The sequence below is a fragment of the Nannobrachium achirus genome (assembly GCF_963921795.1).
Source record: "Nannobrachium achirus genome assembly, chromosome: 14".
Lineage (NCBI taxonomy): Eukaryota > Metazoa > Chordata > Actinopteri > Myctophiformes > Myctophidae > Nannobrachium > Nannobrachium achirus.
In genome coordinates, this window is record NC_137821.1 from 61,437,890 (window position 1) to 61,457,750 (window position 19,861).

Below are 19,861 nucleotides of genomic sequence, written 5' to 3' on the forward strand. Positions count from 1 at the left end.
TGTTTTTGGACATTTTTTTATCCTTTATTTTGTTATGTTAGCAGTCTGTGGAGCATTATGGGAATATCTCTTTTTGCATTTCAAGTGTTTTTTTTAATGTACTGTATGTACACTTGCACATTTGATCTGTTTGCCTTCATGCTGCTGCTATCTTTATTTATATTGTATTTTATTATCTTGTTTATTTTTGTAATAAACGTTGTCAAATATACAGTATATTGTCTATTTCATCCAAAATGTATTTTAGGTGTTTCAATAATTAACACAGTTCATGTCAAACACTGTTTTAGTCTACCATTAAAATCTTCCTAGGAGCAAGGTTGAGCCCACTTGGATCCCACGTTTATCCCCTATGGTTCCCGCATAGAATTGCCTAGGTGGGGCCCAACCAGGGCCCATGTAGAACCCACCTAGAGCCCACACAGGCTAGCCCAAGCGGCTCCCACCTGGGTCCCATATACATTTGCCGAGGTGGGGCCCACCCAGGACCCATGCAGAACCCACCCAGAGCCCACGTGGGCTAGCCCAAGTGGGTCCCACTTGGGTCCCATATAAATTTGCCGATGTGGGGCCCACCCAGGGCCCCTGCAGAACCCACGTTGATCCCACGTGGGCTAGCCCACGTGGTTCCCACTTGGGTCCCATATAAATTTGCCGAGGTGGGGCCCACCCAGGACCCATGTAGAACCCACGTTGAGCCCACGTGGGCTAGCCCAAGTGGTTCCCACCTGGGTCCCATATAAATTAGCCGAGGTGGGGCCCACCCAGGGCCCATACAGAACCCACACAGAGCCCACGTGGGCTAACCCACGAGGGACCCTTGTGGAAACCGCGGACATTCCCACATAGAACCCACGTGGGCTAGCCCAGGCGGTTCCCACATGGGTCCCATATAAATTTGCCGAGGTGGGGCCCACCCAGCGCCCACGTAGAACCCACGTTGAGCCCACGTGGGCTAGCCCAAGTGGTTCCCACCTGGGTCCCATATAAATTAGCCGAGGTGGGGCCCACCCAGGGCCCATGTAAAACCCACACAGAGCCCACGTGGGCTAACCCACGAGGGACCCTTGTGGAAACCGCGGACATTCCCACATGGGGCCCATGTAGGGAAGCCCACCCTGTACCCATGCGGGACCCATGTGGGCGTGCTGGCTGGGTGGTGTCAGGTACCACTGTATGGGAGGAGTTAAGAACACATAGACAGATATTTAATGATGCTGATCAGGCAGGTGAAACAGAGAGAGAAGATGGCCCTCCACAAGCTGCTGAGCGGGATATCTCTGATACTCATCCTGGGTTTCCAAGGTGAGAAAAGCACTTCTTCCTTTTTCCTTTGTCTTTCTTTTACAGACTCAAACGGATTATTCTTTATTTTGTATATTTCTATTTAGCCTAGGTGATTCAGGATATCATTATGTTTGCTTCCGAAACAATTTAATGTGCATCCTCGAATCCCTTCACATCTCAGTGAGCCAAACTGTAAAGGACGGTGAAATAATTTTAAAAAAGAAGGCTCACGATCACTTTTAATGGGCCTTATCTTAATAATGGATAATGGATTATAAAATTTCATTATTCTTTCATTATTTCCCAGATTTTTCATTCCCACTAAGCCAAGGAAGAACCTCCATCCCATACAACAGCCCACTTAACGTTTTGGCCTATAACTCATGCAATCAACATATTTTTTCCCTGGATTCCTTGGATCATGATGTAACGTATAGACCCTATTTGTGCCTGATTATACTTGTGCGTTTTGATCAAAACACACTAGGGGAGAGCGGGGTAAACTGAGACACTTTTTACATTTGCTCCCCTCTAGGCGAACTAAAATATATATCAGTAAAATTGTACACATTTCCCAGTAATTTCGGATGTTTCCTAACAATGGAAGTTATCAGAATGTATTCAAGACAAAAGGTAGTGAAAATATGATTGTTTTAAAAAAAGTGGTCTTGTGTCTCAGTTTACCCCAGCACCGGTGTAAACTGAGACAGACCAGAGATATCAACGGGGTAAAGTGATCCACTCCCTTTTTTCACTTTCACTAAAACTACCATAAAAACAGAAAAACCTGGTTAACCAGGTTAAATATGCACAATACAAAAATGTACATAGCAGACATTCTTTTAATAGGGTTTGTCCTGTCATTTCCACCCATGTGTCAAATAATGTGACACATGGGCAGAAAGAAAAAACAAAAACCCCTATAAGAAATTGATAGAAGGTTTTACCAAACTTTCCTCAGTTGATCCTATATGTATTTTTTCATGTAGAATGCATTTCTGCAAAGTATATTGTTGTATTGTGCATAACTAATGAGCTAATTAGTATATTTAGTAACATTTAGTCAAATATGCTAATTATCTCATTAATTATGCACAATACAAAAGCATATATATCAGAAATGGATTCTACAGGGAAAAATACATAAGAATTAACTGAGAAAAGTTTGGTACACCCTTTAATCAGGCTTTTACAGCTTTCTCCCTGTCTATCATGTTGGGATAATGTGAGATACTGTAGTGTCTCACTTTACCCCGAAGCAATTGTCTCACTTTACCCCACAGCCACATTTTGGGAAAGGGGATATCTTTTATCAATTCAGGGTAATCTTCAGCTAGCATCTATCACATGGATTTATATGTTGGTAGTTCATCAACATGTATGATATAAAATGTTCTCCCTGCATCAATTTGCTTTGACACAACAGCTGATTATGTTGACAGCAAGAAAAATTACTTTTACATGCAAAAAAACACACTATAAGGTCTCTCTCTTCATGGCAAGTGGGAAATTCAAATATAATGGTCACATGACCACAAATGTGTTCCATTGCCAAGATACAGGGGGTGTCTCAGTTTACCCGGTGTCTCAGTTTACCCCGCTTTCCCCTACTACTGCTGCTACAGATTTTGTCCAAAACTCATACAAATCAGTTCACATTATCTCTAGGGTAGGTTGATCAAGATGTTTGCGAATTTTCAGATTCCATATATCGTCGTTGTCGAGTGGAAACCTTGTATGTCCAAAACCTTCCTTTTTTTGTTATTATTTAAAACATGATTTAAACTAGTGAAAATAGTCAATCTACAAGAACACAACGCTTGTGTGCTTGTAGATTGGCTATTTTCACTAGTTTTGTGCGACGGTCTTGTATGATGAAGCAGGGCTTTACTTTGCGAAAAAAACATACAAATTTGAAACTTGGAGATACAAGGTTTCTGCCCGACAGTGACGATATGTGACTATGTCCTAAGTTTGTGTGCCTTGGGTAGGCTGGGTGGGCTTGAGCTCAAAGGAGCACACTCAAGGCCTGTCCATACTAACTCCGAAACCGAACTTTTCGTCAGAAAGGTCCGGTTCAACATCTGAAAGGCATTACCCCGAATTAGAGTTCGGAAAGCTGCACATCGGAAAGTCGGAACTCTCAGACGAAAAGTTTCGGAGAGAGTATGGATTGCATGGCCTTCAGTGGTGTTAGTGGTGTCTTCCCAAAATATATTTTCACATTGGGATAACAATTTTCTCCAATCAGGAGGGACAAGAACTCCCCAGAGATCAATTAGCAACTTTTTTGTTGAGTTCAGGTCAAATTGTGTCTTTGGTTTTTCAATCACTTCCATGGCAATTTCACTTGTTTATCGAGGATCCTTCATGTGTTCTCTCTCCTGATTGGATAAAACTGTTATCCCGACCTGAAAACACTATTTTCTGTTTACTAAATAACTGAAAAGCGATCACCTGTAGTGTCACGTGTCGTCGACTACCATTTTTCACAGATGAAAACTAACAACTGAGACTAAATTTTGTTCAATTTAGAAGTTGTAGTTATTTTACTGTAATTTACCAACATAATAACCCGCACAGATAGACAAAGAGACATTCATGGATTCATATTTAGAACTAACTTTTATCTTCCCCCCTGGACCCAGGGTATGGCAGCTGCATACCCCTGCCAAACCCAATTGACGCCCCTGTTGAACACTGACATGGTGTGTGCTGGCCAGTAGAGCACTCCCTTTTGAGTCACAAGGTTCTTCGATACCAGGCACTGTCAACTCCCATATATATAGAGGTCCCATATATGTAAAAATTTATGATAAAGTTGCGGGGGGCGTGGCCAACTAAACTGATACCAGCCGACTGTGTTCTTCTTCGTGTGCTGTATTTCGGGAGGCTCCGACCACATTCTCCCATGTATCCCTGCGGTTTCACGTGACCGTTGGCAGCCAATAGCCTCCTCTGGTTGCATTTCAATCTATGATGGCAACACCCATGCCAAGGACCCATATTTTGTCATATGCACTGCATAGAAACCAATGGCTTCGCTTTGTCCATATCTTTTATACAGTCTATGGTCAACTCAGGAACATGAAACACTTTACATTATATAGGTTCAGACCAGATATCTGTAGGTCCAGACCACTCCTCATTGCCCGGGCCTTGTCGGTCAAACAAAATCATTTTTAATTCCAACAAAGTGCAGAAAATTTACACAAATTTGCTCTTGACTGTCCTAACATTTTCTTTTGTTTTGAATTTCAGGCTCTAATGCACAACAGTCTGGTAAGCATTCAGAATCAATTGTTTGTCGTTGCGTTCTTTCCTCTTTCTGCAGTATTTATAACATTAAATGACAACTTTGTTTTTTTTTTTACAACAAGGGTTCATATTTTAGATTGTAATCCGAGAAAAGAAAAAGTGAGTGTTAAAATGTTTTCATTTGCTTCGTTCTATTGTTTTATCGTGTTTACCGTGCTAAAATGTGGGGCATGCGTACGCATGGGGGCATGCATACAAGTGGCTAAATATGTCTTTTTAGACACAATAAGCCAGCAGTTTCTTTATTGCTATTTAAAGTAACACTTCTAGCCCCCATAAGTCACATCCAACCACGAAAGGTTGCGTTGTATCTTGGGAATGGGCTTATTCTGTGTAAAATGACATATTTAGCCATTTGTACGCATGCCCCAACCACTAAAATAAGAACAATAGAAAATAGAAATAATTTTAACATTCATCTTTAATATTCTTTAATTACAATCTAAAATATGAACACTTGTTGTAAAAAACTAAAGTTGTCCTTTAACAGTCTTATAGCCTAATGAAAAAGACAACCATCTATTCTACAGTATCATACATCTAGTAGCCCAGAGTAAACATTATAGCACTAACACAATCTCATCTGTGCTCCGTTAGTGTGCGGTAAGGCCCCCGCGAAGAGCAAAATCGTTGGCGGTCAAGATGCCACCGCTGGGAGCTGGCCTTGGCAGGCCAGTATACACAACACTGCTGGTCATTCATGTGGAGGTTCCCTCATCAACAAAGAATGGGTGCTGTCCGCTGCCCACTGCTTCCCAAGGTGAAAAATCTATGTTAAAGTGCCAGGGAAATTATACTTTCAGTCATTTTATTTTCACTATCCCTATCACTAATGCTGGGTGAAATAGGCTCTATGCATATACACCATTTTGTTCTACTTCCGGGTGTCTTTCGACTTCCTTCACAGGTGTTACCGATGATACTAATGAAGGGTCTGTTCCATTCTGGTCAAACAGAGCCAGGGTGCTGATATTGTGCATGTTGGCTTACTGGAAACACTCTGCTACACCAGTCGGTCTCAAAGTGTCCTTGAGTGGGTTCCAAATGTCCCCATACAGGTGTGTAACTCTGACAGTGTACAAATGGAAGAAAATGGACCCGGAAGGGTCCGCAAGGGTCCATTTGCTTCCATTTGTTGATTCCATTTGTACAGAGTTATGGAGGTCCTTGAAATTAAGGAACCACTGTACAATAAATCAAACAGACCCTTCATTAGTATCATCAGTAACACCTGTGAAGGAAGTCGAAAGACACCCGGAAGTAGAACAAAATGGCGTATATGCATAGAGCCTATTCACCCCAACACCTGCCTGTAAAAAAAAAAGAAAAAAAAAACAGGGATGGGTTAGACAACAAGAGCAAAAAGGCCCAGGTCACCATCTGGTGGCCAAATAAATGAACTACTGATTTTAAAGTTACAACATCCAAATTCATAGATCTCCTAGAAGGAAATGTGTTGTCTCTGAAACAGTGCTAAAAGGAGTTGCACATGTTATTTATTAGGCCTCCTGCAGTTTGTATTGTTTAACTTGCAGCAAGCTGCTATCAATTATGACTGTCACGTTTCCAGTCCTAACAAGACTGTTAACCACTTAAGAGGCCTATAATATTGTATGACAAATATCGAAAGTAGCTGAACTACAAGCTCAAAACACCTTGTTGCAGGCATGGGGTAGATATAGCCTACATGTGTTATTATTATTATATATTTTTTCTGCCTATATTATGACACACCAAGATTAGAGACACCAGTCTCACAATTGTTGGGATGGGTACGTTGAACACACTACACTATACAAGATGAGACACTTTCTTTCTGTCAGTGATATGGGTATGGGTTAGGTTTTTCAGCTGCAAGCAATGATGCTGTTGAGCTGTCGTCGCCGAAGCTTTCTCCACATTATTCTGTTGGAAAGGCTTCACTGTGCCATCATTTAAATTGTTGTGTGGTAACAGGATCACATTTGCCACAAAAAAGACAATTGAATGCTTTGCCACAAAATGGAATTATTTACGAGTTACATCAAACATTTTCAGACATACCCTGTGTGCATGTGTGTGTGCGCGTGTGTGCGCGTGTGTGCGTGTGTGTGTGTGTGTCGAAGTCGACTTTATCGTTTGATGACGTCATCACATTGACTGTGACAAAACCCGAAAATGACATACTTCTGGACTTCTGGAACAGCCTAAACTAAAGCAATCCTTTCTCCCGTAATATGGCTTTTGTTTTGACGTTAATATTATAGATTCCACTGCAACCAGCATCACTGAATACTAATGATCCTAATTCCTGTATAATGTTGGATCCAACAGGATAACGTTTTTTTTATTTTTTTACTTTCGAGTTTCCCTGTTGGGAGTCGACTTGTGTAATGAGGTCGACTCAGTCGACTTGTCGACTTTTTTGGTTAAAGGTAATACACCATGAAATTTCACTTTTCCTATTTTAAAACCTTTTTTTGGGGTCCCACTAGCACCTTCTATCCTCACAAAGTCCCATTTCTGACCGTTGTGTCTTTCTCTGGTTTTGAGAAGGCGAAGGTTAAAAGTATCCCACGGGTTCTCAAAACAGACTGATGTCCATATTTGCTGCCGATTGTGACGTCATCTGCCAATTGTGACGTCATCACAAAAATCCGAGGCACCCCTACATTATAATTTTCACTCCCAGCAGTGTACAGTATTTTCTGGACTATAAGGCGCACCTGACTATAAGGCACACATAATAGACGCTACCGTTGCGTTATGCATCCAACAGATGGAGCTGTGCTAAAGGGAATGTCAATGTCAAATGATCCATATATAAGGTGCACTGGACTATAAGGCGCACTGTAGTTTATTGAGAAAATTAAAGGCTTTTAAGTGCGCCTTATAGTCCGGAAAATACGGTATGTATTTATCATCTATAAAATGTACTAAACTAGTGAAAACAGCAGATCTACAAGCACACAGTGCTTGTAGATCGGCTGTTTTCACTAGTTTTGTGCGACAGTCCTGTATGATGAAGCAGGGCAAAAGACGTACACATTTGAAACTTGGAGATACGAGGTTTCTGCCCGACAGTGATGATATTTTAGTGATTATGTTGCGAGGAAAACGTTGAGATAATAGCCATTTTGGTTAGAACTGACTGAAAATAACTTTGTACTTCAAGTTTAAAATGATACTAAATCTTTTTTCAAGTGTCCAAATAAATTCCAAATATTATCAAATGATCTCGCGGCACCCCTGGACTGCCGTCACGTCACCCCAGGGTGCCCCACTTTTAAAACCCCTGCTCTAGTGTGTGTGTGAGAGAGATTACATCTGCACCAAAACCAAAATGATCTTCAATGTTGTTTCAGCGAGACGGTTATGTCCTCGCTGACCATTTACCTGGGCCGCGAGAGCCAAGAGGGACCGAACCCCAACGAGGTGAGCAGGAAGGTCTCCAAGATCACCGTCCATCCCGAGTACGAGAGGGCGGCGCCGTTCGACAGCGACATCGCTCTCCTGAAGCTCGCGAGCCCCGTCACCTTCAACAGGTTCATCACCCCGGTCTGTCTGGCAGCGTCGCAGGCCAAGTTCATCAATGGAACCGAGAGTTGGGTGACTGGCTGGGGGGCCGTCAGCTCCGGAGGAGGTAAGCTGCAGAGATCTGGATACTAGTAGTGCTTCTCAGCCTTTTCTGGATCAAGGGCCCACCCATTTGACCACTTAAAGACGTATTTTTGGGGTTTTATGCCTTAATTCATGGGACAGTAGACTGACGGTCATTCCCCCGACTCTCTCTCCATATATATATATATTCAAGAAGTTAAAGGACAACTTTAGTTTTTTACAACAAGGGTTCATATTTTAGATTGTAATTAAAGAATATAAAAGATGAGTGTTACAATTATTTCATTTACTTCTTTCTATTGTTTTAGAGATTCTTATTTCAGTGGTTGGGGGCATGCGTACAAGTGGCTAAATATGTAATTTTACACAGAATAAGTCCATTCCCAAGATACAACACAACCTTTCATGGTTGGATGTGACTTATGGGGGCTAGAAGTGTTACTGTAAATAGCAATAAAGAAACTGCTGGCTTATTGTGTCTAAAAAGACATGTTTAGCCACTTGTACGCAAGCCCCCATGTGTGCCCCACATTTTAGCACGGTAAACGCGATAAAACAATAGAACGAAGCAAATGAAAACATTTTAACACTCACTTTTTCTTTTCTCTAATTACAATCTAAAATATGAACCCTTGTTGTAAAAAAAACAAAGTTGTCCTTTTAATCAAATCCCAGCAAATGATTCTGTATTCATATCATGTCTTATTGTCTTCCATTAGATTCTATACCGTCTCCCCAGACCCTGCAGGAGGTTGAGCTGCCGATCATGGGGAACAAACAGTGTGGATGCTTCTATGAAGAACGCTTCAAAATCACAGACAAGATGATCTGTGCAGGTGTCCAAGCTGGAGGAAAGTACTCCTGTCAGGTGACACACTCTACTCTTTATTCTATAAGACATTGGTTCTGAAACCTGTGGGTCGGGAAACCCCTTAAATTATTTTGGGGGGTCCCCAGATGATTAACTTAAAGCTATACTGTGTAAGTGGCTCAACTAGTGGTCATGTAGCAGTAGAGCAAACCGCGGCCGCGTCTGCTTTTTTCGGCCGTTTTTCGCCGCGGACCGGGCCTTCAGACCACCGCGTCCGCCTCGCCTCGCCGAGACCTATCCATAGAGGTCTTTCGTGTCCCTCTACGAGCCTCGGTTGGGGAGTTACGTGCTAGACTCCTAGCCCAGTGTAAACACTGCAGTGTACTTCCTGAAGAGCTCAGCAGTGTATGATCTGGGCTTTGATTGGCCGGGAGGGAGACACGTGTACAGAATGATGCATATGACGTAATTTTGCCGGGAAAAACAGCCCCGGTCACGGCCACCAGGGCTCAGTAGAACACATATAAAGAAAAGGCTTTGGGAGCTGAAATTAACAGAGTGGGGGTTCTAAAACTTTAGCGATTTAATAGTTAGGACAATTTTAAGATATGTTTTATAAAAAAAGTTACATAGTATAACTTTAATGTGCAACATTGTTTTTTTCCCCCTCACTCAACAGTAAACACACTAACATGAAGTTTAAGTGTTTGGAGGGTATCTGCACATTTCTATAGTGACAATTTAAGGACTTTTTAATACATATAAAATGGCAAATGAAACATTGGCCAAATTGTCAAATATTAGAGGCAGAAATTGTGGAAATAGCCGATCTACATGCTCACAACGCCTCGCGTTGCGAGGCATTGTGAGCATGTAGCTTTGCTATTTTCGCAATAGAACTGTGTTATACAAAATGTAATGCCTCAACTCTTAGTGCTCGTCAGGGTAGAGGGTCCGCAGTTCAAATGTGATTGTTTTGGGGGTCGCAGCCTGAAAAGGATGAGAACCACTGCTCTAAGACACCCTGTCGAATCATAAATCAATTTTCACATCACTTAAATCCCTCAATGAAGCCTTCATACAGTGACTGCCCCATGGTTTAGGTTAGGGTTAAGGTAAGGTTTAGGCATAGTTTTACTGAGGTTAGTGTTAGGGTTAAGAGGGTTAAGGTTAGGTTTAGGTGGTCGGACCAAAGGAAGTTCGAACCAAGGACATGTATTAGGGCTGGGATGCGATTAAACATTTTAATCTAATTAATTACAGGCTCTGTTAATCGCAATTAATTGCACATCGATATTTGACCTGAGAAACATTTTGTTTTTCAAGTAAAACACATTTTGTTGTACGAGGGAAGCGAGTTTTTTTAATCTAAATTTCGCATCCACTGGGCCAAGCAAAGCGCTCTTGGTGCATCGCTGTGATCAGTATGCTCGAAACTGATGGTTCTGTGGTGCAACAACTAACCGTGATTAAAATGTGTTAATTTTCTGTAATTAATTAATCGCAATTAATCAGTTAAAGTCCCAGCCCTAATATATATATATATATATATATATATATATATATAGTTGAGTAGTTTGGAACCCAAACTACTCAAGAAAGCCACGGGGGAGATAGCAACGGTAGCCGAGACTACATCAAGATGGATATGGCTGACAAGAGGCCGCAGTTGGAACCCCGGAGCAGGCGAATCTTAACCTCATTGGCACCTCCCAGTGAAGAAGCAGATGGTATGCGGCCAGGTTTAGACCTGGCTCAGGGAGTAGGACGCCCCTGCCATGCATAGTCCCGAGTCCAGTTGCAGGGAGCGGTAGGGAGACGTCCCTGACCGCGGGCCCCACCATCCGGAGGTGTTCTGGGATGAGAGGGGCGAAACACCCATGAGGGACGGCTCCCAGCTGATGACCCTGCAGCTGGTGCTCGCAATGCTCAGACCATCCTGCCACCAAGGATTACCAGCAAGAGGAGGAGCTTGCAGCATTTATAAGTAGCTCTAGCAGATTCTGCTTGTAGCAAAGCATCTTTGATGTTTATTCACCTATATATATATATATTCTTTAAATACATAAATCTCTCCTTTCCTCAGGGAGACTCTGGCGGGCCGTTGGTGAGCCAACACGGTGGAACTGGAAGATGGGTCCAGTCTGGGGTGGTGAGCTTCGGTGTAGGCTGCGCCCTGCCCGGCTTCCCAGGAGTCTACACTCGCGTGTCACGCTTCCAGGTAGGGTTGTAACGATATAGTAACTGAATCAAAGAATTGATTTTAATTTGCAATGATCTACTTCTACTATATCGATATGCAGAAGCATATATCGTACCGTTTTTGGCTTTGTATCATATCGGTACCGTTTTACAATGCAGATAATCGGTATTGAATCGTTTTGCAGTGCAAATAATTGACTGTATGGAAACTAAGTATTTGTGCCTTGTATTTAGCAATTTTAAGAAGGAAAATGAAAAAGAGGCGTTTAATTTACTTTCCATTCCATATAGCTACTCTTGGTCTATCGATAAATGTGGGTAATCTCTGTGTTCATGTCAAGGTGCGGGTTTGTCCATAATGTGTTGAAATATAATGTCCATGTATTTGCTAGAGAATCACAGTGTTTACTTATTTATATCCATAATAATAGATTATTAAAACATGCACTATTGACACTATTTCACATACTTTTTCTTTATTAAATAGTTACTATATCCACCCATTTAGAACGGGTACACATTATTGTGTATCATTATTTTAGGCTTTAACTATGCCGCGCTGTGAGCTTGTATATCTGCTATTTTTGAAATATCGTGAAAACTAGAATTTTGACCCGATTCTATAAGTGTCTTTTGAATCCTTCTAAGTTTTTTTGACAAACCTATGTTTCTATGTCAGCAATCTGGCTAGCCATCGTCAAAGAAAAGGTCCTTTTAACTTAAATGGAGCTCAGTTGGTCTGTTCTTGAGAGACTACTATGTCAGTGGTTCTCAAACCTTTTCATATGAAGGACCCCCAAAATGATGTGTATTTGGCCACGGACCCCCATCTCAAAATATTTAGTTCCAGGGACCACCCAGAAGCAAAATTAAAGTTACAAACGTTCGCTTTGAAAATACATATTCAAAGAGTTCAAAAATAGCAGATATACGAGTGCCGCGCTGCGAGCTTGTAGGCCTATATCTGCTATTTTTCACTGGTTAAAGCATTCAATAATTCTAGGCCTAAATGGGTTAAATCATTGAATCGAATCGTATCGCCATGAATGAACCAATATCGTCCATGTATCGCACCGTCAACCATGCATCGTGATGCGTATCGTATCGCTGTTAAAATGTATCGTTACACCCCTATACTTCCAGGGCTGGATCAGCAGCAGCACCACCGACCAGATAGGCTTCGAGGGGTGGCAAGCCAGCGGCGCCGACACCGACGCTGACGTGTGTACTAGACCACCCAACCCACCAACAGCAAGACCACCACCCGCCACACACCACCCACCACACCCACACACCACCGCATATCCACCATGGCCACCCATGACGACCACATACCCTCCACACCCACCCATGACCAAACCACCCATGACCAAACCACCCATGACCAAACCACCCATGACCATACCTCCACGGCCACCCATGACCACGCGGCCACCACCGCCCGTCAAACCGTGCGAGAGTCTGTTCTGTGGCGGCCCGAACGCCGTCCATTTCTCCTACTTCACTTATGTCTTGACTGTAGCGCTGGTGCTTTACGGCATGGTTGGTTTTGCATAAGGGCTTTTCCAAGGCAACCAAAGTTGCGTTATTTTGAGTTACGGTTGCTCACGGGAAACTTCTTCTTTACATTAATTCTTTAATCGTGTGGTTTCTGTTGCTTAAAGACGGGGTGCCATGATCATCAGATATTATGATTGTAACTGGAGAAAGATTCGTTTTTCTTTTTTTTTTACACACAAAGCGTAGCGTATCAGCTATTTTCAAATACCTTATAAGTATATATATTATATGGGGCTGAAGTGATTATTGTATGTTTTGTAAAGATAGCCTAATCAAAATCTACAAAGTTACTAGTAACTCAAGTTTTCAAATAATTGTCTTTCTTGAATAAATGTACTTAGTTTACTTTCCACCACTGGATGCAGAGCATTGATTGGATGGCTGAAGAAGAGATTACGATTGACTCTACATGGTTCTCATCGTGGTTCTCTAATAGTATCTGTATCGTTCCAATTCTAGCCCAAAGACAGTGCCCACAAAACGGCTTGGAATTAGAGACAGACAGAACATGACATTTCTAAATCCGAGTGGTTGTTTAGTCTAAAACCTGTATAAAACCGTATTATGGACCAAAAAAAATAAACATACCCTTTAAGAGTTTGCCCTCAATCCTCCCCAGCTCTGTGATTCAAGCCCTCTCTTGAAAACAGCTATGTAAGGGATAAATATTGGCTCCGCGGGGGTTGTCCAATGTCCATATATAATATCCCGACGGACTGATAAATACCCGAGGCACTAGCCGAGGGGAGTTATCAGTTCGAAGCTTATTACCCGGCTACTAAATAAAATTAATAATTTGACTCAAAACTAAAATCAAAACAAAGTATTTCCTTGTTTAAAGACGTCTGGAAGTGTTCCACAAGTGTTGCGCTGGGCGTCCCCCTAGCGCGACACGGTCGCCTTGGAAAACAAGGAAGTGCTGATTAGATAGAATCCATTTTATGATACTACGACGTCTATTTCTCGCTTAAAATATTTTTTTAAAACATTCTTGAGAGCAACGTTTAGTTCTAAATGTCGCTGTGTGGTTGCTTTCATGGCTGACATGTTGGATACAGCACAAGATTCACGCAGTGCAGCTTGCCTGCAGCAGGTGCTCTGAGTCTTTAGGCAGTGGTCTGGTATAGAGCGGAGCGGTCTGTTATCCAGAAATAACAGACCGCTGATTTCAGCAACTGACCAATCAGAATCAAGCATTCAAACAAACCAGGTAATAAAGACTAATAAACACTCCTGAAGAAATAACTAAGAGAGGGTACACCGATAGGACTGATAAACTGCTCTGGTTGTTTCAAATGATAGGGTTCATATAACTATGCTTAAGATTGTGTTATTATTTTGGGATTTTACTCTTACTACATGATCAGTGGATAAAATAAACTGCCTGCAATAAAAGTATTTCTTTAAAACTCTTGAATGGCCTCGAATTCTGTGATGTAAATGAAAGATTACATCTGAGACTCATGTTATGTCTCATGGATTTTCATTTTGTCAATGTCCAGCAGAAACCTTGTATCTCAAATTTTAAATTTGACAGTTTTATTGTTAATTAAAGCCCTGCATGCCTCATCGTATAAGACTGTTGCACAAAACTAGTGAAAATAGCCGATCTACAAGCACACAACGTCTCGCGTTGCGAGACGTTGTGTGCTTGTAGATCGGATATTTTCACTAGTTCAAATCATTTTTGAAATGATAAATACAAAGCGGTAAATACAAAACGGTTTTGGACATACAAGGTTTCCACCCGACAACGATGATTTGTAATAATCCTTAGCTATTCTTTCCGGTGTTAAAGGGATATTCCACTTTCAACAGGGAAACACCTTATGGGTTTTTCTCCACATACACACCCATTGTAACTTCAAACTCCATTTTAACCATGATAGATTCATTAAAACACCCATTATTTTTCTCGTGATTCATACTACCATCCTAATACATGAGCAGGCCGTGTTTTTTCAATAACTTTTTTCATTTTTTATAATTATTTGGGAAAATGGAAAAAATGAAATACAAAAAATAATTATTAAAAATAAATGAAAAAAAGTTATCGAAAAAAACACGGCCTGCTCACATATTAGGAGGGTAGTATGAGTCACCAGAAAAATAATGGGTGTTTTTAATGAATCTATCATGGTTAAAATGAAGTTTGAAGTTACAATGGGTGTGTGTGGGTAGAGGCCCTGGGCCTGGAGGGCCTGGTAACATTTACATCAAATATCTAAATATTGAATCAAGCAAATTAAAAACTGTTCAGGGCGTTCATAAAAGCCTGATTAGACAATAAAATTACCAAAAGTTTTTTTGAAAGTGAAATATCCCTATCTAGGCCTGAACAAATTATTACGCAATATTTTATGCTTTAAATATTAAAAAAAAATTGCAGATATACAAGCTCACAGCGCGGCACTCGGTGCGGCGCTGTGAGCTTGTATATCTGCTATTGAGCTTGTAGATTTGAAAAAAAAAATTGAAAAATCTTGAAGATTTGTGGAAATCTTGGAATATTTTGACCCGAAGTGTCTTCTAAATCCTTCTAATGCCTCGTACACACTACAGATATATAGTTGAACATTTAGCTTGGTAATTCAATGTTATCTCTATGGAAACCAGCTTCCATGCTCGAAAAAAAGCTTGGAAATGAAAAGTTTGCTTTTTTTTCACTAGTCCTCAATTTTATAGCAGCTTTTTTATCGTTCACACTGCAACATAGCTTGCTTTGTTTTCCTAATGCCATTAAGGCAATGAATGAAGTCATGTCTCGCTGATCTGCTTGTTTTTTCCAACATATACCATTGTTGTCCTTCCTGGTTGCCTTAAAGATGCTTTGTGTCATTGTGTGTAATTGTTTGTTGCTGTTATCTGTTTTAATGTTGTAAAAAAGACAAATCTCCACATTGTGGACAAATAAATGAAACTAACTAACTAACTAACTAACTAAGGACCCCCAAAACTACATGTATTTGGCCACGGACCCCCATCTCAAAATATGTTGTTCCAGGGACCCCCCCACCATCATTGTTGTTCCTCTCAGGAGGAGAAACAGAGAAGAAGAGCTAGAGAAGAAAGGAGGAAAAAAAGAAATGAAACTGCATAGGGATGACACGAGATAGGCAAACATCTTAGATATCTACATATTCACATAATCTTGGGGCAATAATCGCATAATCCAGACGGAGAAGTATGGTACATGAGGTTAGACATGATAACATGCATAAGGTTGGGCAAAAGGTCATAGCACTTTGGTGGGTCCACAGAGCAGCTCCATGTTAAAGGAGCTGTAGTCAACTTTTTCTTGAAAAACGGATGCTAGAATAAAAATAATGTTTCGAAAATGTAAAAAAATAAATAAAGCTTCATACGTGTTTCTTTTAAAAAAATGACCACAAAAAGCGTGAAATAATGATAAAATCATCATTTTGGCCGTTGTCAGGCTGACTTTGTTTACATCCCTCTTCTATTCTTTTATATGGAATCCATATAAATGAATAGAAGAGGGGTGTAAACAAAGTCAGCCTGACAACGGCCAAAATGAAAAAGTTGACTATTGCTCCTTTAAGCCTACATTATAGTAAAAGTAAGGTTTGAAACAGTGTCAGTTTATTGCGACCGTAGGTCGCACTTACTATCAAAACCTGAGTGTGAGTGAGTCAACCTGTGAGTGAGTCAGTCTGTCTGTCCATCTGTCTGTCACACCTCACACGTCACACTATTGCCCTGCTCATATCTCCGCAACCGTTGCCCCGATCCATGCCAAATTTTGCACACATGCTCCTTGGCTGCCAAACTACAACCTCCAAGGACCCCCGGAGCTCCAGGGACCCCCAGGTCCCTGGGGGACCCCAGATGTAAAAAATGACCAAATGTGCTAAAATGACCAAATGACCACCCCAACGGGGCTGCTCACGGGGAATTCCCGGGGACCACCGACTCCTGGTGCTCCAGAACGGATGCAAAAGTGGTGGCGCCCCCAGTGGAGGACCCCCTCCACTGCAGCTCACAAAAAATGCCATAACTCGGGCTAGGAGGGTCCGGGAGAGCCGGGGCCGGTACCTATTCGTCCGCCAAGGCAACGCGGACACCCCACCCCTCATTTCTCACATGGCCCTCTTCTAGCGCCACCATGAGGCCGATTTTTACAACACATTTTTGGACACTGCTCCTACAGTTTTTGCCCTAAAATCACGCAAATCGCTACACAGTATGTCTACACTCATCCCATCACCATGAATCTGTCCCATATAGCGCCACCTTCAGGCCGATTTTTAAAAACACATTTTTGGACACTGCTCCTACAGATTTTGCCCTAAAATCACGAAAATCACTACACAGCATGTCTACACTCATGTCATCAACATGGATCAGGAAGATTTTGGAAAAACACATTTTTGCCCTATTTGTGGAGATAAGCGACCTACGGTCGCTTATCTCCCGATTAGGGAGTCTTACTGGTTGTGTTGAGATGAAGTGCCATGAGTCACAAGGTTCTTTGATACCAGGCACTGTCAACTCAGTGTATGAGTAGCCAGGTGTGTCGCACCAAATTCTGGGCCATGGGTACAAGATTCACTGCGGGCCCCAACATGAATGTTCTTCATAGGGGAACCGGGAACGCATTATTATGCATTATTTTGTGCTTTAATTATTGAAAAATAGCAGATACAAGCTCACAGCGTGGCACCGAGTGCCACATGCAAGCTTGTAGATCTGTTATTTTTGAAAAATCATGAAAATTAATCTTTTTAAAAAACCTATGTTTCTATGTCAATGGTGCTCAAACCTTTTCATGTGAAGGACCCCCAAAATGATATGTATTTGGCCACGGACCCCCATCTCAAAATATTTAGTTCCAGGGACCCCCCAGAAGTAAAATTTGAGTTACAGAATTGTTCTCTTAAAAAATACATATTCAAAGATTTGCACACATTTTCACACATTTAACAATAGATACATAAATCACAGCTAAGAAAACATTGGTGTATGCCAAATGTCTTTAAAAAAATGTCTTAAAAGGGTCTAAGAAGAAATTTCTTTGAAAGAACGTTCGTAAGTAGGTTTTGGTGAATCGGGCCCATTGTGTGTAGTGTATTGTATAGAAGTAGACAATAAGGTGATGTGTAATTGACATCAGAGTGTAAAGAAGGAAAATCCGAGTCTAATGCATAAAAGGGAGTGTGAAGTTGTGCCAAATTGGGTCAAGCTACTGTATAGGTACATGAAGTTAAGGTTGTGAAAATTGTGCAGAATGTTTTATTGTTGTGTGTTAACAATCATGAAAAACTGTAAGAGAACAGAATAAGAGCAACCATAGATCAGTGTTTTTTGAGCTTTGGACCACTAGCCTATCTCAGTTAAATGATGGCCTGCGTCACACTTGCTGTAGGGCCAGTGTCATGAGGAGCTGACTTGGGCAAAGATATATTTCCCTCTAAAACGACTAAGGCCATTAGTCCATAAGGTGGCGATTTTGAAGCGGCATTTATAGAGCAGTGGTTCTCAACCTGTGGGTCCCCAAATTATTTTGGGGGGTCCCCAGATGATTAACTTAATGTGCAACATTGTTTTCCCACTCAACAGTAAACAAACCAACATGAAGTTTAAGTTTGTAGAGGGTATCTGAACATTTCTGAAGTGACAATTTAAGGACTTTTTAATACCTCTAAAATGAGAAATTAAACATTGGCCAAATATCATTGGCCAAACATGTAGATCTGCTATTGTCACAATAGAACCGTGTAATGCCTCAACGCTTAGTGCTTGTCAGGGTGGGGGGGGGGTCCCCAGATAAGATTATTTAGGGGGTCGCGGCCTGAAAAGGTTGAAAACCACTGGTATAGAGCATAATCAAAAAAGCACTGTCACTTCTGGCCACAAATGTGAAATGTTATACACATCACGTGGCGTACAAATACTATTTACCCCCTTCGCTGTCGCTTTGACACTCATCTTTGCTGTCTTCTAGTATAGACCTATCAGATGGCAGAATGAAGTTTGCATGAAGTAATGCGTAATACTATGTTCTTAACATTACTTGTCACTCAAGTTTATCTCCGCCTGATTGTATATCTGTCTCTCTGTGTCTTCTGTCTCTCTCACACACACACACACACACACACACACACACACACACACACACACACACACACACACACACACACACACACACACACACACACACACACACACACACACACACACACACACGCGCAATGGATAACAATCGGCATGCACTCAGCCGGAAACAAAACATATTAACAGCATGACTGTCATTCTTGTGTGTGACTTTATGTGCATGTGAACACGTGTACTGTATGTAGGCCACTATTTGCATACTTTGCATGCTTTCAAAGGTGTAATTCTGTGCATGCATGCATGCATGTGTCATTTTGTATGTTTCTTGCGGGTGCATGTTTGTGTGTAGCAGCCTACAGTGCAATGCGTGCAATGCTTTTACTTAGTGCGTGTGTGGCTTAACAATGTTTTATCTTCCACTTGGCATGCGCACATTTTTTCAAGATTTTTCAAAAATAGCAGATCTACAAGCTCGCAGCTCGACACACACTATCTCCTATTTTTCAATAGTTAAAGCACAAACAATGCGTAACAATGCGTTCTCAGTTGGCCAGTTCCCATTTGAAGAACATTCATGGGGGGCCCGCAGTGAATCCTTGCACTGCAGGGCCCAGAATGTTGTGCCACACCCCTGGCTCTGAGTCTGATCCAGTGTTGATTTGACAGTTGACAAAACCATGACGAAAACATGTCAGGGAGGGATGAGTGGAGAAGAGATCCAGTAGAACAAAAAGTAATTTTATGTTTGCTTGCGCCCGGGAGTTGAGCTCTGAAAATAGCAGATAAGCGCTGTGAGCTTGTAGATTGGCCATTAGATGGACTATTTTTTGTTGCGAAAAAACTAAAATAAAATCAACTGTACATTTAGTCGACTAAAACTAAAACATTTCACAAGACTAAAATATGACTTAACCAAATGAAATTTGAATCAAAAGACTATTTGATTCAAACGACTATGAAAATAGCAGATCTACAAGCTACTACTCTACTCGGGCCCAAGGTGGAGGG

General features: G+C 41.5%; 1 protein-coding gene across 1 annotated transcript in view; it reads left to right on the forward strand.

The window, feature by feature from the left end:
- Positions 1–1,214: 1,214 nt before the first annotated feature.
- LOC308298171 (transmembrane protease serine 9-like) overlaps positions 1,215–19,861 on the forward strand; it is a gene marked incomplete at both ends in the record, with an annotated part of 50,430 nt that continues 31,783 nt past the window's right edge. The window contains 7 exons of the mRNA XM_080741727.1: positions 1,215–1,305; positions 4,549–4,569; positions 5,203–5,365; positions 7,950–8,227; positions 8,925–9,073; positions 11,103–11,237; positions 12,362–12,760. Of these exons, the coding sequence (XP_080597853.1) occupies positions 1,215–1,305; positions 4,549–4,569; positions 5,203–5,365; positions 7,950–8,227; positions 8,925–9,073; positions 11,103–11,237; positions 12,362–12,760 (1,236 nt within the window). The remainder of the gene's footprint in view (positions 1,306–4,548; positions 4,570–5,202; positions 5,366–7,949; positions 8,228–8,924; positions 9,074–11,102; positions 11,238–12,361; positions 12,761–19,861) is intronic.